The sequence below is a fragment of the Sminthopsis crassicaudata genome, chromosome 6 (genome assembly GCF_048593235.1).
Source record: "Sminthopsis crassicaudata isolate SCR6 chromosome 6, ASM4859323v1, whole genome shotgun sequence".
Classification (NCBI taxonomy): Eukaryota; Metazoa; Chordata; class Mammalia; order Dasyuromorphia; family Dasyuridae; genus Sminthopsis; species Sminthopsis crassicaudata.
The window spans coordinates 238,357,485-238,376,701 of NC_133622.1; the positions used below are offsets into that span (position 1 = coordinate 238,357,485).

At 33.1% G+C, this 19,217-nt stretch overlaps 1 protein-coding gene and 1 pseudogene across 1 annotated transcript; both read left to right on the plus strand.

Moving 5' to 3' along the window:
* Nucleotides 1–12,562: 12,562 nt before the first annotated feature.
* Nucleotides 12,563–17,198, plus strand: LOC141547403 (protein Dr1 pseudogene; annotated as a pseudogene).
* A 264-nt stretch (nt 17,199–17,462) lies between these two features.
* Nucleotides 17,463–18,392, plus strand: LOC141546214 (olfactory receptor 4A47-like). The gene has a single exon (XM_074273902.1). The coding sequence runs from the start codon at nt 17,463–17,465 to the stop codon at nt 18,390–18,392; it is 930 nt and encodes a 309-aa protein (XP_074130003.1).
* Nucleotides 18,393–19,217: the final 825 nt, after the last annotated feature.

Consider the following 19,217-nt stretch of genomic DNA (forward strand, 5'->3'; position numbering starts at 1 on the left):
CACACACACACACACACACACACACACACACACACACACACACACACACACTCATACATCCAAAAGAAAAAGCAAAATACTCTATTCTTAACCTTAACAAATTCACTTTTCTACTGGGAAGATGCGATCTACAGGGGAAAAAAAGATACAAAATGTATTTTATGTAATTTGAAGGAGAAAAGATACTAACAAGACATCAAACAGACAGACTTACAAAAATGAATCTTTTGATATGGGTTTTGAAAGGTTTTGGAAGTATTAAGAGGTGTGGGCTCAAAGACTTGCAAAGGAAATGAAAGATCCATCACATAATTTCACACAAAAGGTTCTGAAATGCTTGGCAGAGCACCAATGAGGATCTATATCTTCCAAAAAAAAAAAAAAAAATCTATGAATAAAGCAGTCCAAATATCATTATCTCCATATTGAACATGAAGAAATATGTGTTTTAAGAGGTTAAGGATATTTCCTTATATGACCATTGATTCCAAAAGAAATTTCTTGGCTCCAAATTAAACTATCTAAGAATAATTTATCACATTGATTTTCTGTTTTTATTGATACATGCCACTATACCAAGGCAAATTGTAGAACAGGAGGAAAAGAACATATTATTTATGTCCTCAGCTTCATTTTCTCCTTCTTCATACATATTAGACACAGTATACACACATATGCATTTATATATTTATATTGTGTATATACATATAAGTTTATATATATACATAAATATAAATATATATATGTAAACACAGACATATCTACATCTATATCTATCTATACCTATTCACATACCTATATTATACCTATTCACAAAAACAAAAACAAAAATAAAATTATTTTAGCCCATTCTTGTACTTTGAAAATATTTGTTGAATTTGTCCTTGAAGGTACTTTAGAAATTATTTGAGACAATAACAACTTAGGATTCTTCACATTTGAATAAATAACTCCTTAAAAATTGAAAACACATAATAACGCAATTAAAATGATTAAAGATGAAAGGAACTAAAATATCTATCTATGATCACACAAATTTCCATTTTTTCAAATTATAAATTTATTTTAGACTTTTGCTAAGATTTTTAAAAAATATATATTTCAGTTTATGGAATAAAATAAGCATTTGTATAGGAGTACAATTAAAAATTATTGTATATGAAAGTGCAAATTTAACATACACAATCCTCTATTTCTTTCAAATATACAGCAAAGTAAATATATATATATATATATATAGATATATATATATATATATATATATATATATATATATATATATATATATATATATCAGTAAATTTTTTTTCTTTTTTTCTCCCCTACCTTCTGTGTGGTATGGAAATGGTGAGGGGTCACCATTTAATAAAAAAAGCTGGAGAGATCTCTAGAGTAAATCAGAGTTTATTGTACATTTTCAGAAGAAGGGCATCACACCCTTCCAGCAGACAATGGAAGAGAGGAAGCTCCTCCTGTGGGCAGGACAGCACCTTTAATCCCTAAAGCAAAACACCCTCTCCCACCACTGACCCTCATCCTCATTGGCTGAGAGTCTTACATTCTAAATGGGAGATCTACCCATGAAATTGAACTTGACCAATAAATACATAGTTGCGCTTATTTGACTTAAATAGGGAGGAAATGGTGTCATGGGAGGATAGCAGGAAGGGGACTCAATTATGCCCTTGAATCAATGGTCAAAGTCCTTCAGGCCTACTCAAACTCTGAAGTAGATAAAGCCTTACTCAATTTTGACAACTGTCTTGAAAGATCTCACCTCATCTCATTCACTTCAATACCAGAGATGACTACATTAAACACACACACACACACACACACACACACACACACACACACACACACACACACGTCTGTGTGTGTGTGTGTGTTTATTTCTATATTTAAGTCCTTTCTCTGGATGGAACTAGAATCTTCCTTCATATGTCCTTTATAGTTAATTTGATTATTTATAATAAACAAAATAATTTATTCACTCAAAGTCTTTCTGTCTTTCCTAAAATATTGCTGTTATTGTGTGCAATGTTCACTTAGTTCTGCTCACTTCATGCTTCATTATTTTGTGAAAGATTTTTCATGTTTTGTTTTAATCATTGAATTCATCCTTTCTTATAGCACATTTGTATTACACATCACAATCATTTACAACTTGTTCAGCCATTCCCTAATTGATGTATATATTTCAGTTGTTTATCAACCAAAAAGAGTTATTATAAACATTTTAGAACATACAAAATTGTTTCCTTTTCCCTTAAAGAACTTTGGAGATACCAAATAGTGGTGTTGCTGGTTCAAAGAGCATACTTAGTTGAATAACTTTTTGGATACTGTTAATTTTTTGAAACATTATTTCTGTAAAGGGCTGAAAACTGAGTCACACTGAGGTCCAAGCACTTGAGGTAAATTACCAATTGGACAATACTCTATTAGCATATGCTTGGAGAATGACCCATCCCACTATCCTGTGCTGGCTTGATCTGTGGGTGTATACAGTGAATGAAAAGAGGCATTGGAGGGTGGAGTTGCACAAGGGGGATCAATCTTTGGAAGTGGAGAGAGAGAAAGGAGGTCCAGAGATTCCTATATCTATTCCCCTGATGGTGACCCAAAAGACCAAGAATAAAAACTTTTGCTTATCCTGATTCTGGCTAATTCTAAGACACCCAGGGTACTATCTTGGTCAATGCATATTTCATCTATATTTGTCTCAGAATCAACTTGTTAGAGAAAATATGCTAGACATCATTGTTGTACTGCCATATTATTTCTCCCCAACTTCCTCTCTAACCTTGTTCCTTCTCATAAAGAATCAAGGCATAGATATTACTACCATATTACTTCTTCTAAAGTGCCAGGGGAGAGGGAATATTGAGATAGCAATACCTTTCTGAAAGATTTTTGAAAATATAATTTAAATATGCATATGATTATATATCCATCATTAAATATGTTTTAATTACATGTAAGCTTTTAACATTAATTTTTCAAAATGTTGATCTGCAGATTTTCTCCTTTGCTCCTGCTCTTTTCTCAGCCATTGAGAAGGTAAGCAATATGATATCAATAATTTATGTCATATCATGTAAAACATTATTATATATTAGCCATTTCACAAAATAAAAGCATAAAATCCCCTAGAAAAGTAAAATTAACTTTAAAAAAGGTTGCCTCAATATGTATTCAGAGTTCATCACTTTTGTCTCTGTAAGTAGATCACAGTGTTCATGTTTAAAACTGTCTTGAATTATTGTACTGAGCAAAGCAGCTAAATTTTTTCAGTTGACCATCTTTACAATATTGCTATTACTCTAAACAATCTTTTTTATATATTGCAGTTTATATCTCCTGTTGTGCTTCTGAAACTATCCTGCTTATCATTTTTATGGCACATTAGTATTCCATAATACAATGGGTTTACTCATTCCCCAACTGAATAGTCTTAATTTCCAATATTTTATTGTGACAAAAGAGCTATTTTAAACATTTCTGAACAAATAAATCGTTTTCCTTTTTCTTTTATCTTTTTGAGAGAGCAAACAGTGATTTTGCTACATATATAGGAGTATGCCATAGTTCCTAGACCTACGATTGTAGTACAAATTATTTTCCAAAATGGTTCAGCCAGTTCACAACTCCATTCACAACAGTGTAGCAGTGTCCCATTTCCTTCCATATCACCTCTAGTACTTCTAATTATATTTTATCATGTTATCCAATATGATAGGTAAAATCTAGTATCTTAGAATTGTTTTCACATACATATTTCTAATCAATAGTGAGTTCTATGATTTTTATATTACTACTTGTAATTGTAATTTCTTCTTCTGAAAATTCCAATCTGCCTTCTGAAAACTTATATAAATTTGTTATATTTTTCTCATTTTCCTTCCAATTTTGATGGCATTAGTTTTGTATGTGATTTAAAAAACATTGGTTATAAATTTTCCCTGTATCCATAGTTCTGTTACATTGCTTCATATTTCCATAGTTTGTCATATCACCCTTTATATCTTAAACATTTATCCATTTTGAACTTTTATTTGTAAACAGTGTAAGATGGTTAATTTTTGCCTAGTGTCTTGCAAATTGTCTTTTTTTTTTTTTTAATTTATTTTTCTTTTTAGTTTTTGGGAGAAGAAAGTCAAATGGTGAGTACTTATTCCAAAATCTGGATCTATCAGTTTATCAAACACAAGACTACTATTGTATCCCTAATCTATTCAACTGATCTACCACTCTCTTTTTAGCAAATAGCAGATTATTTTTATGATTACCATTTTGTAATTAGGTTGGAATCTGGTACTCCTAGGTCTTCACTTATATTTTCTTCATCAATTCCTTTGATATTGTCATCTTCTTGCTCTTTCATATGAATTTTGATATAAAATAAGTCCATAGTAGTCACTTGCTATAGCATTGAATTACTAAACTAATTTGAACACAATATTCTTTTTTATTATTTTGAATCAGCCTATCTATGAGCTATTAATATTTCTCCAGTTGTTTAGATCTGGCTTATCTGTATGAAAAGTTTTATAATTGTCTTCAAATATTGCTGGGGCTTGTCTTGCAGATCGACACCCTAGTATTTCATATTGTTTCCTGTTATTCTAAATGGAATTTTTCTTTTATCTCTTCCAATGATTTTTCTTGGTAATATATAGTAATTGATGTTTTGGATGGACTTGTTTTCTATTTTCAAATTTTGCTAAATTTGATAAGAAAATTATCTTAATTGTCTAGGATATTCTAAATATACCATTATATCATTCATAAAGATGGATAATTTTGTGTCCTTTTTGCCATATACTTTTCTTTAGTTATTATTATAATTCATATTTTTGGTACAATGTTGAATCATTGTGATGATAACAGAAATCCTTTCTCCGTCCATCCTTCTTATTAGGAAAAGCAGAACTCTGGTTCATCTCTGTTACTAATGATATTGAATTCTGATTTTTATATGCTTTAGTTTTGCTTCAAATATATGCTATTTGTTATTTTTGAGAAAGGTTCCATTGATACCTATGTTTCCCAGTGTTTTCAATACAAATGAATATTGTGTTATCTCAAAGGTTTTTTCTGTCTCTTTTATTGTAATTTTATGATTTTTATGCTTTTTCATCTTGTAAAGAATACATAAAACAGATATAGACTATTTTTGGAGGAAAGCACTAGCAGGTAGTTTAGAAGATAATGGCCTCATATTGGATGTGGAAAAAATTATTTAAAGTGATTTTTAAAAAAAAGGAAAGAAAGAAAAGGAAAAATGTGAAGAAAATATTTTCATTTTTAAGCATTCTTTACTATATTATAGTAATGTCAGCCAAATTGTATAATGTACTTATAAAATTGTCAGCCAAATTGTATAATATACTAATAAAATATGAGACAATCTCTTCAGATTAATTTCCTATACTTGTTATACAATTTTTTTTTTCACATAAGAGCATCTAATCCTTACAGGCTAATCCACTGTTTTCAAAAATAATGACTTCCATTATTAATTAGAGAAATGCAAATTAAGACAACTCTGAGATACCACTACACACCTGTCAGAGGAGAAGTGGGAAAACTGGCACACTGATACATTGTTGGTGGAATTGTGAATACATCCAGCCATTCTAGAGAGCAATTTGGAACAATGCTCATAAAGTTATCAAACTGTGCATATAAATGCACAAATTCTTTTTTGAGTTCTTCTATAAATTCTTTCTTGGCAGGGAGTCATTTAAAATTACTCATTGGAGTAGAAGCATTTTTTACTTCAGTGTCCTCCTCTGAAAATAAACCCCATTTTCCCTGTTCCCACAATAAACTAGTGTGGTTGGGTTCTTTCTTCTTTGCTGGTTATTTTTTTTTTCTTAATAAAAGATATTAGTGTAAGCACCTCTAAATATAGGTGCCTCTAGTTTCATGACTTCAAAAGGCCTGTTCATTGTTGTTCAATATTCAGAGGTTTTTTCTATTCAAAATAAGGGGGTGGAGCCAAGGTTGCAGAGGGAAGACAAAAACTTGTCTTAACCCTTTCCAAAACCTCTCTGAAAACCTTTAAATCATGCCCTAAAACAAAATTTGGAGAGGGCCAACCTGCAAAGGATGGAGTGAATGAAACATCAAATCCAAGACAATTTAGATGGTTGGTAGGGAAATTCTGTTGCACCAGGGTGAGAGGGGAGTTAAACTGCACCAGGATACATGTGGTCCCAGCAAAGTAGAAACAGGCCTTGGGAGTAATTGAATCAGTAAGAGCCAGCAACTGCTTCTACAACTCTCATCCCATAGACAGTAAGGAAGTAGTGCTATCAAACAACTGGTCAGAAGGAGATTAGAAAGATCTCTTTTGGCTTTGGGGAAAAAATACTCAGATGTGGATTGCAGTCTTGACTGGTAGTTCCAGAGTAAGGAGAAAGAGTAGTTTACTAGACTTTGGAGTTGTAGTAGAGTACTGACCATGTTCATAGTTCTAGGACAGAAGAGTGCTTGTAAGCACTCAGAGATGGGAACACAAACCAGAAGAAGAGGGAACACACCTCTCCTTCCATCAGAGTACCTTGGAAGTACTGAAAAAATCAATGTCATTAGAAGTTCCATAAAACAACTGCACAAAATCCTTGAAGCTTGGGACAGTGTGCCTTTCATTTTGTAAAAAGACATTCAGTAAAAAGTGAGGTTAGAAAATCAGTTGAAAAAGGAGCAAAGAACATAAGATAATTCTGACTACAAAAAGTTATGTTGACACAAGATCAAAACACACATTCAGAAGGCAACAAATTCAAAGTTCCTACACTCAAAGCCTCCAAGATAAATGTGAATTGTTCTTACATGACAGAAGTGCTCAAAAAGGATTCTAAAGATCAAAAGAGAGAAGAGGATTCTGGGAAGATGGTGGGATAGATTGGTAAATTACAAACTCTCCAGATTTCCCATTACAAAAAAAAAAAAAAAAAAAAAAATTGCTCCTCAGGGTGAACAAGTTCTGGTGAAAAATTAAGAAGACTAGGGGAAGAACAAGGGTCTTCTGGGTATAACCTGAGAAAATCTGAAGAAAGACCCTAGGCTGGGTATTAACCCACAGAAAGTGCAAATATAGCTGGACTAGCTTTGCACAAACACCAAATGGGGACTTCTGGGAGTAGCTGGATTTAGCTGGAACCTCAGCAAGAACCACAGAAACTTTCACTTTCTGGACAATTTGTGAAATCAAAGTTTGAGTCCAGAAAGAATGAATGAACCTTTACTAATTGGTAACTATCTGGAGAAACATCAAGAAGAGAAAGAATAAAACTAATTGGATTCCCTGAAAGTTGTAAACAAACAAAAAAGAACTTTCACACAATAATACAAGAAATAATCTAAGAAATATGTCCTGGATAGATAGTAATTGGAGGAAAAGTAGAAATAGAAAAAAAAAAAATCACTGATCAGCACCTCAAAGAGATCCTTTGTTGATAACACATAGGAATATTATTGCCAAATTTTGAAACCCCAAATCAAAGAAAAATTTTTAAGAAACAAGAAAAAAAAATAATCCAAATATGCAGGAGCTACAATTGGAATTGTACAGGACTCATTAGCAGCCTCGATAAACTCCACAGGTCCTAAAATCATATCTACCCACAATGAAAAGAAAGTCTTACAAGCCAAAAATGTCATATCCAATAAACATCTATAATATTGAATAAGCAAAAATGGACATTCAGAGAACTTTCAGATTTTTAGGACTTTCTATCAACCAAATTCTAACATGATCAAAAATTTAATCCAATATCAAAGATCAGTTTCAAGGAACTGAACATGGACAAATTGTTTTGTTTTGTTTTTGTTTTTACACATGAGAAACTTATATCATATGCTTAAGACTGACGTCAGCAATAGGATAACTCAAAAGAAAGACTGGGGCAAACTTGAAATAAAAATAGAGATTTTGTTATATGAATGAGGTGCAGAGGCATTACAGACAAAGTGGCATTAGAGTGGGGAGGAGGATTCTAGTTCTGAAAACTACTCACATTGGGAATGGATTAAATAGGCAACTCTACATATTTCACAAGGGTATAGCAACCTCCAAAATCTATAAAGAAATAAAGGGGGAGGGGTTGGTGAAAGAAAAAGCAAAGGGTTCAGGAGGAAGTCAAGGTGTAAAGGGCTGAAACTCTTGAATTAATGCACTGAAGTTGTTCAACCAAGCACTTAAGGCTAATTACCGATTGGACAATACTCTTTAAGAATATGCTTGGAAAAATGGCTCTTCCCACTATTCTGTGCTGGCCCAATCATTTGGTGTATACACAGAATTGTAGGAGGGACTAGGGGGTGGAGTAAGACTAGCCAGAGTTACTTCTGGGCAGGAGATGAAGAGGTCAGGTCCAGGAGATCCTGCACATCCATTCCCTTCACTTCTACTGCTAAAGACCAAGAATAAATACCAAGGACTTTTGCTTATCCTGACTCTGGCTGATTCTAAGCTATCCAGGGTGGTAACACAGTCATCACATCAAGGGAAGGATCCATAGGTGGGGGGAGATCATACAATAGCAAGGCAAGCTAAGGAGCAGAATTTTTTTTAAAAAGTCATCACAGATAGAAAAGATATATGTGAATGTATGTGTCTGTGTGTGCTGGGGGTATGTGTGCATGTATGTGTATGTATATATCTACATATGCATACATAAATATATTCTTTTTAACTATAGTCTGCTTGGGGATGGTGGAGAGGATGAAGAGGGGGAAGAATAAAATAAAAATGTTGTGAAGTAGAGAACTAAAGAACAATTTAAGAAGAAGTAAAGAACAGTTGGATACATGTTAATATAATTTCATCTGCATAAAAACAAAGAGAAAATTGGGAAGAGAAATGAGATTGATACAAGAAAATTATGGGGGGGGGGGAGAATCATCAGCTTAGAAAAGGAGGCAAAAAATCCTGAAGAAAATAATGCCTTAAAAAGAGAATAGACCAAATGGTAAAAAAAGGTGTACAAAAAAGTAAGAAGAAGAACATCATGAAAAGCAGAATTGGACAAGTGGAAACAGGTACAAAAATTAACTGAAGAAAAGATCTCTTTAAAAAGTAAAAATGAAGAACAAAGTTCAACAACACATTATAGAAAATTATTTTTTAAAGATGGGAATTGAGGGAGTGAAAGCTAGTGATTCTATGAGATATTAAGAAATAATAAAACAAAAGCAACATAATGAAAAAGATAAGACACATTCCATAGGAAAAAAAAAAAACAACTGATCTGGAAAATAGATCCAAAAGAAATAATTTTAAAATTATGTTACCTAAAAATGATAATAAAAATAAGATTAGACATCATCTTTCAAGGAATTATTAAGGAAGACAGCCCTGATATTCTAGAAGTAGAATGTGAAATAGAAATAGAAAGAATCCACTTATGATATCTTGAAAGAGATCCCAAAATAAAAACTTTAAGGAATATTATTTCAGAGCAACCTGATAAAGGAGAAAACTATTACAAGCAGTCAGAAAGAAGCAAATCAAGGATCAGGAATCCATTGTCTGGTTAACCTTGGATTTAGCTGCTTCTGCACTTAATGATTAAAATGTTTGGGAAATTATATTCCAGAGGACATAGAAACTGAACATAATCTTTCAGGGATAAAATGGATGCTCATGAAATAGGGGACTATCAAACATTCCTAAAGAAAAGAGCAAAGCTGTATAGAAATTTTGACTTTAAAAAACAAGAAAAACATCAAAATGTAAACAGGAAAAAGATTTAATAAGGTTATACTGTTTACATTACAAATGGGAAGATGATATTTTAATTTATAAAAATGTACCCATTATTAGGGCAGTTGGAGTATATATAGACAGAGGGTACAGATATGAGTTGAAAATAATGGGATATCTAAAAAATAAATTATGAATGAGAAAGAAGAAGGTACTGGAAGAAAAAGAGAGGCAAAATAAGGTAAATTATCTCATAAAAGAGGCACAAAATAGCTTTTATAGTGGAGGATCCTTCAACTCTATCAAAATTAACTCAAAGAGGAAATAATGTATACACTCAATTAGATGCAAAAATTTATCTTACTCTACAGGAAATTAGGAGAGGAAAGATACAAGAGAAAGGGAAGATACTCATATAAGGGAAAGGTTTGAACAAAGCAGTAGTTAGAAGCTTAACATTTATGGGGATGGATAGGGTAAAAAGAAGGCAAATCATGGAATAATGGGGGAGGATAGTATGGAATGAAATATAGTTAGCCATCATTCTTGTGGGGGGAAATTGAATCAAGTTTTTCTAAGACATAACCTCTCAAATATAGAAAAATGAGTCAAATTAAAAAAAAAAAAGAGCCATTTCACAATTGATAACTTAAAACATTCTCAGATGAAGTATTCAGATGCACATAGTCATATAAAAAGATAAAGGCTTCATTTCAAAAATGCATAAAGAATTGTGTCAACTTCATAAAATATAAATTCCCCAACAGATAAATTGTCAAAGGATATGAACAGACAATATTCAGATTATTCACATGATGGGAATTAAAGCAATTTATAGTCATTAAAAAAAACAACAACAACAAAAAAAAAAACCCTCTAAATCACTATTGATTAGAGAATTGCAAATTAAGACCACTCTAAAGTACTACTTCACACTTCTCAGATTGGCTGAAATAACAGGAAAAGATAATGATAAATGTTGTAGGGGATGTGGGAAACTAGGGTACTAATACATTAGTAGTGGAATTGTGAAATAATCTAACCATTGTGGAAAGCAATTTGGAATTATGCCCAAAAGACTATAAAATTGTGCATATGTTTTAATCCAGCATTGTCACTAATGAATCTATAATCTAAGAAAATCATAAATGAGGGGAAAGTATGGAAATGTGCAAATATATTTGTAACACCTCCTTTGATAGTGGAAAAGAATTGGAAAATAAGTAGATGCCCATCAATTGGGGAATAACAGAATGGTATCTGAAAGTAATAAACTATTATTGTTCTATAAAAATATAATGTACTGAAGCTGAGCAAAACAAGAAGAACTAGGAATACATTGTAAACAGTAACTGGGAGACTGTGTGATCAACTATAAAAGACTTGGTTCTTCTCAAGGGTTCAATGTTCCCAGGCAATTCCAATAAACTTTGATTGAAAAACACCATCTATAGCCAGAGAGAGAAATATGGAGACTGAATGTAAATCAACACATGCTATGCTCCTTTTTTTTTTTTTCTTCTCTAATATTTTTCTTCTGGTTTTTCTCTCATTAAAATGAATCATTATTAAAATGAATATATATGTATAACCAGAAAAGATAAATAAAAACACTCTAAATCATTATTGATTGGAGAAAAGAAAATTAAAACAATAGTGGTATATCCTACACATTAGACTGGCTAATAGGATAAAAAGATAAGAAAAGAAAAATTTGGCAGGGGATGTGGGAAAATTGAGACATTAATGAACTGTTTAATTTATGAACTGATTTCACCATTCTGTAGAGAAACTTGGAAATATGACCAAAGGCCTATAAAACCATGCATACCCTTTGATCTAAAAAGAATTCCAAAAATAATTTTTTTTTTTAATGGAAAAGTGTCAGGATTACAAGGTGATAACTCAGGTTATCAAGGTAATTCTCTAGCTCAGAATTCACACCTTTAAGGGGAGTTCACACCTTTGGACTTCTGAAGAGGAATTTGCACATTTAGAGGAGTTTACATATTTCAAGGACTTTATACCTTTAAAAGGAGCAACTTCATTGGCTGTGGCAGTTCTCAGAGGTCCATTCTCTGGGAGGATAAGAGGCTACATTGGGCCTGGACAAGCAGTCTGGATTGGGGAAGGACAGGAGCTGGAGGAAATTCAGAACTCCCAAGAAACCTGCTCACAGAGGAGAAGTTTTTACAGAAAAGAGATCTCCTTTCAGAGAAGGATTATAATTGAAGAGAAGACAGGGCCTTTACATTTTTGGCACCCAAGGTGGGGCCAGGACTTATTCTGAGCCCTTCAGAGGAGCTAGTCCAGGAATTCTGAGCTAGAGAATTGCCCAGACAACCTGAGTTCTAACCTTGTAATCCTAACATCCTCCTGCTCCTGCTTCCTCCATGGCATTGGTGCCAGTGCTCCAAGAATAGTTTGGTGGCAGCGGCAGCCCTGGCGACAGCGAGCCCCTGAGTGGGGTGTTGCGTGGGGTGTCACGTGGGGTGTCTGCCTGGTGCAGAGGCCAGTCCAGGCCCTGGATAGCTCTAGGGCTCGGGGGACTGGACCTGTGGAGACAAGCCCGCCCCCCTAAGGAGGAGATTTGGAGGTGGTGGTGCTGAACTGTTCCACTTCCTGGACCACGCCTGGCTCCTTCCCTCCCTCTGCTGTGCTCACTATACCAAGTCAACCCTTACAGGGGTGCACAGCGCGTACACACACTCACATCTGGCTCTTTGGGCTTGTGTCCCCGCCACACTGCCCCCAGAGGCTACTGTGCCCTCTTGTGAGAAAGATTCTCTGGTCTCTGCAGGCCAGGGAATTTTTAAACACCAGGAGGAAGGTTGAGAGGAGAAGATGGCTTCTTCATCAGGCAAAGATGATGATCTTACTATCCCCAGAGCTGCTATCAATAAGATGATCAAAGAGACTCTCCCCAATGTCCGGGTGGCCAGTGATGCCCGGGAACTGGTGGTGAACTGCTGCACTGAATTCATCCACCTCATCTCTTCCGAGGCCAACGAGATCTGCAACAAATCCAAAAAGAAGAACATCTCTTCAGATCATGTCATACAAGCTCTAGCAAGTTTGGGCTTTGACTCCTATATCAGTGAAGTGAAAGAAGTCTTACAAGAATGCAAAACGGTAGCCCTAAAAAGAAGAAAGGCCAACTCTCCTTTGGAAAACCTTGGCATTCCTGAAGAAGAACTACTAAGACAACAAAAGGAATTATTTGCCAAAGCTCGCCAGCAGCAAGCAGAACTGACTCGGCAAGAATGGCGCCAGATACAGCAAGCAGCCCAACAAGCACAGCTGGCTGCTGCTGCTTCAGCCAGTGCATCCCATCAAGCAGGAACAGAAACGTGTTGTTTCCCCAGAATGGATTCTGTAAGTGAGAGGAAGGCAGAAACTCACTGGCAATGGGGGCAAAGTAGGAACACATGCTTTTTATACCCAGACTATGATGAACATGAAAAGGACTTCTAGAGAAATTCGTTGATGTTTCCAATGTGGAGAAATTGGACATCTAAGAGCTCAAAGTAGATATGGAGATAGACTGAGAAGACAGGGTGAGAGAACACCTAAAACCCTATGTACAAAATGTCACAAAGGTTTCCACTGGGCCTCAGAATGCAGATTGACCCAGGGAAATGAGAAGTGGAGCCCAGCTTCAAGATATCAATCAAAGGATAGGTGGAGCAGGATTGCAACTGAGGTTACACCCAAAAAGCCTTTAGAAGGTCTGGACTCTGATGTGATCTATCTGCCAAAAAGTAATCCCATGGAAGAAAGGGATCATCTGATAAATCAGCCAAAAAAAGCAATCAGTCTACAGAAATGGATTAAACTTGGGGAAAATACAGGCCTTTTAAACCAACAGGGCTTTGTCCAGTGCAAACAACTCTAATGTAATTGCCAGATGATGAGAAGAGATTTAGAAAGTGGTAAAGAGAAGGAAATTAGATAGGTTAAATGCCTGGGAGACAGGGTTTGCTTGTATTTTAACAGACAAAAGGAAACAGATGAAGAAGAAAACAGATGGGTGGCAACAAGCACCTAGAGAGAGACAGAAAAAGAGAAAGACCACAAAACAAAGGAGAAAATCTAAGAAACATCTGACACTAAAAGAGCATGGCAAATAAGAGGACTGTTAAAGAACTTTAAAACCAGCAGGAATCACTGGATTTTCTAACACAAGATGAGACTAATGGACAATGGACTTATGGCCATTTATAAATTCTCAATTTATGATTATTTCATCATGTTATTTGTTACATATTTCTAGCATGTATTAAGTTACTATGTTACTATGTGTTTATGTAATCTATGTAATGACGTGTAATGCCTCCCATATTGATGGATTTATGTTTCAAGGTCATGACCACCCTGTATTCTAAATCAAAAAAAAAGGGGTAGGTGTTAGGATTACAAGGTGAGAACTCAGGTTGTCTGGGCAATTCTCTCCTTTAATAGTTGAAAATTGTATTTTTATGTAAGACAATAATAAAATATATTTTTTTAAATTTCACATCTCTACATTTCTTGTCTAAATCCAATAAAACATTTACTTCTTATCCAACTACCGTCTATTAACCATTCTCTAATATTCATGTCCTAGAAAAGTTTTGACTTATAAAATATATGCGAAATATGAAGCTTAGCATAGATTTATTTCCAGTAATAAGTAGTATAAAATTTTTAAAGTTAATAAATATATTAATAATAATTGTACTTTCTTTCTTTCTATAGGACCTGTCAGAAAAATTAATTTATCCATATGTTTATGATGGATACATTATTTTTTGTGTTGACTAAATTCTGTAGAAAATTACCTATTTATGAGATTAGAATACCTAGTCTTTCACTGTCATTTGGTGCAACTTTAAAGAAAGCACATAAAGTCTTTTAATAGCCCTCATATGTAAGGAAATAGTTTCTTTTGCAAATGTCTCTACTGCTTTCTTCTTCAGACTATTTTTTCTTTCTTGACTATGCAATTAAAAGTTATTAATTCTGAGATATCTCCTGAGATATTAATTTAAATGATTTTGTTGACTACCTTTGATTTCTGGGCAGATTCCTCAAATGATTTAATTAAAGGAGGAGTTAAAAAACCAGTATTAGAAGGACTCTCAGACTCAGGATGGTATTTTTCTTAAATATGGATAAAATATTCCTTTGTCATTAAAATATATACATCATCACTAAATCCATGGACTCACATGGAATCAACTAAACAAAGAAGTGAAACTGTTAGGAAAAAAGGACTTATGTGAAAGAATTGGATAAGAAATTTGAGAAAAATTAGACTCATGTGGCCTTTTATACTAAAATGAATTAACCATGGACTTTTCTATCTCTGAGATGAAAATAGAATGCAGGGTGGCAAATAGTGTTTTCATTGCACTAAGCTGACATCTTTCAGTACTAAGGAAAACATATCTGATTTTAATCCACGGAACAGTTGACTTCATGGAGAGGTAATGTATTTATAAAAGTCATTAACATTTCTGATTTTATCCCAAAGTATATTTTGCTTTAAGATTACAGAGTAGATGCTCATCTGAATGAATATTTTATCACTTGAGAAGTAGGAAAAAATCATTTTATCAAAATAAAGAATTAAATCATTACCAAGAATTCCAAGTGTTTATAATTTTACATGATCATTTTTAATATAAGTAGTTAAAATATAAATGAAGAAACAGATTATTCACCAAATTATTTTAAAATGTAAAATACACAGGACAGAATTTACAGAATTATCTACGGTGAAGTGATTATCTTTGCAAAAAAATCTAGAAAAGCATTAAGAGAAGGCTTAGGAAAATACTCAGAAAATGGCATATGCTTTTGATTTCAGAATAGTTTTAGTGATATAGTTTAGGCTATTGACTAAAAGTACCTTCGATCATAGTCTTACATTTCTGTGGATTAGCCTCTTTTTCCATATGGAATCATTACCAAGTATTGTCTTCCTTTATAAGAAAAAAATATATTATAGTGGAAATGTTTTTGGGAATCTTAGAAGGCATTCATTCCTTAGTTTAAAAGTTTCTATATTCAAAAAGTAACTAAAAGGCATATTCCACCATCAATGGGAAAATACATTTCCAAGGAATCACCTAAAAAAACTGCAGTAAAAAGTCATTTATGCACCAAAATATTCATTAAAGTAATTTTTGTAATAGCAAAATGTAAAAACAATTTTGAAGTCCATTTATTGGGGAATTCTTAAATATTAAAGAATGTGTACTATTAGAAAACATGAATATCTAGATTTTAGATGAGCATTAGCTTTTTTATATTTAATTAAAGTAGAGCAAAATAGAGATAACATTGAAAATTATCTTCATAGTGATAGCAACAATGTAAATAGAACAATTGATAAAAAAAAAATTATAATGAGAAAATTATCACAAAATGTTTAGGAATTTTGGTCTTCTTTCCTTTATTACAAAGAAGAGAAACTATGGGCAAGACATTTCATAAACTTTCAAGGGAGGGATATATATATATATATATATATATATATATATATATATATATATATATATATATATATATATATATATATACACCTATATATGCATATACATATATGATATATAATTTTTAAAAATTTATTTATTTCTAATAGAATACATTATGAATCATCATGTTGGGAGAGAAAAATCTTAACAAAAGGGGAAAATCATAGGAGAGAAATAAAAAAACAGAAAAAAAGAAGGGAACATAGTATGTGTTGATTTACATTAAGTCTCCATAGCTCTTTTTTTCTGGAGGTAGAATGCTTTTTCTGTCCAAAGTCTATTGGGATCGTTTTGGATAAATAAACCACTGAGAAAAAGCAACTCTTTCATAGTTGATCATTGCACATTCTTGCTATTATTGTTTACAATGTATTCCTGGTTCTGTTTGTTTTGTTCAGCATCAGTTCATGTAAATCTTTCCAGGATTTTCTAAAATCAGCTTGTTCATCATTTTTTATAGAACAATAATATTCCATTATCTTCATATTTACAACTTATTCAGCCATTCTCCAATTGATGGACATTTGCTAATTTTCCAATTCTTTGCTACCACAAAGGGTGGTCAAAAGGGTGTGCAAAATTTGATAGCTCTGTGGTCATAGTTCTACATTGCTCTCCAGAATGGTTGGACCATTTCACAACTTCACCAACTGTGCATTAGTGTCCCAGTTTTCCTACATGCTTTCTAGTATTTATAATTTTCTTTTCCTGTTATCTTAGCCTATCTCTCTAATCAATAGTGATACAGAAAATTTATTCATATGATTATAGATGGTTTTAATTTTGTCATCTGAACATTGACTGTTCATGTTCTTTGATTATCGATTGGGGAATGACATATAGAAGGGAGAGATAGATTGAGAAATGAAAATTATATGAACTGTGATGAATAAAATATTTATGCTTCATAATTATCTTTATAGGTAAATTCTGACTGCTGCCAAAGTACAGAAGATTAATCAACTTTTATATGTGAAATTAAATTTTGAAGATAGAATATTCATCATTTCTTGCCCCTACCCCATAAGCTCAGAAAAGCAATTAATGCTTCATTGTTATGATCAGTATTCTGTAAAGGGAAGTGAAGCCCATAAACATTAAACAGATCATCCCTAAAAAGGGTCAGATATTGAAACTGAAATCGAGACTCTCATAACTACAAGTCTCATGTTATATCCAATAAACTCTTAGTTTCCCCCATTTTCCCCCAAAACCACACACACATGGAAAACAGGAACAATGTAACTGAATTTGTCCTCCTGGGGCTTTCCCAGAACCCTGAGGTACAAAAAATTCTATTTTTTATATTCTTAATTATCTACATTTTAACTATGGTGGGCAATAGCCTGATAGTCATGACTGTCCTTGGAAGTAAGAACTTGAATTCCCCTATGTACTTCTTTCTTGCCTCCTTGTCTTTTATAGATGCTATCTATTCCAGTGTCATTGTCCCTAAAATGACCCTTGATATGCTTAAAGAAAAAGCAACCATTTCTTTCCAAGCATGCATGGTCCAGCTATTCTTAGAACATTTTTTTGGAGGCACTGAAGTTTTTCTCCTCATTTTTATGGCCTATGATCGCTATGTAGCCATCTGTAAGCCTTTGTATTACTTAGTCATTATGAGATGGCATATATGTGTTCTGCTTGTGGTGGTGTCCTGGTTTGGAGGTTTTATGCATTCAATATTTCATCTCATTTTTATTGTAAAGCTCACATTTTGTGGACCCAATGTCATGGATCACTTCTTTTGTGACATGTATCCTTTACTGGAACTTTCTTGTACAGATACCTATATAATTGGCATTTCAGTGGTTGCCAATGGAGGAGCAATATGCACAACTGTCTTTTTACTATTGATTATTTCCTATGGGGTCATTCTACATTCATTGACAGCTAAAAGTCTGGAAGGTCGACAAAAAGCCCTTTCTACTTGTATTTCCCACATCACCGTTGTTGTGTGCTTCTTTGTTCCTTGCATTTTTATGTATGTTAGGCCTGTCTATACCTTCCCCATTGATAAATCCCTGGCTGTTTTTTATACTGTCATTACTCCTATGTTGAACCCTTTGATCTACTCCCTGAGAAATACAGAGATGAAAAATGCCATGAGGAAGCTTTGGAACGAAAAAGTGATGTCCAGCAAGCAGTAAAGTAATGGTTGCCCTGGCCAAACAATGGTATTCCAAAAAGAAAAGGTTAAAATATTGTTAAATTCCTCAAGCTTCTTTTTTTTTTTTTGTTTTTGTTTTTTTGAGGCTAAAAAAACTTGTCTTGAATATGTGAAGAAAAAAGGATTTTTTGTCATTAGCATTAGAAACCCTATTTTTATTCTTGTTGGAACTGTTTCTTCCAGAGCATCAGGATTTGATGAAAATGCTATACATATCCAGATTGACATCTAATGAATTTACTTTCATCACAATTTGAAGTATCTTTTGCTCATTATTTTTTTGCTTCTTTTTCTGCAAGATATTTAATATAGAAATATATTTAGCATGACTTCCTATTGATAATTAGCATTGTATTTCTTGCCTTTTCAATTAGTGGAGGAAGAGGTTGAATGGACAAAGATAATTTGGAAGTAAAAACAGAATTTAAAAATTAATGTCATGGTTCATCAGGAAAGATAAATTCATTTTTAATGAAGTGATATATTTAAAAGAAATTGTCTTTTCTATTAATAATGTAAAAATAATATTTTGAATAATATTGTTCAGTTATGTTTAATGATGAGATTTTTATGCCATGGGATATCTTTGTGATGTCTTAATTTATATGCTAAAGAAGAGAAGGGAAAAAAAATAATCAATTTATTTTACCTTGAAGTTATCCCTGCTTCAAGTTCTCAATATAAATTAACCAGGTTCATTTTCAAACTGAATTTCAGGGGTTATAATGTGATACAGAATCTGGGAATGTAGGGGTATTTTGTTCAGAATTGGAAAAAAAGCATATATATATATATATATATATAT

What these genes read in the sequence shown, in the direction of transcription:
- LOC141546214 (XM_074273902.1), top strand. Translation starts at nt 17,463, where the DNA reads ATGGAAAACAGGAACAATGTAACTGAATTTGTCCTCCTGGGGCTTTCC.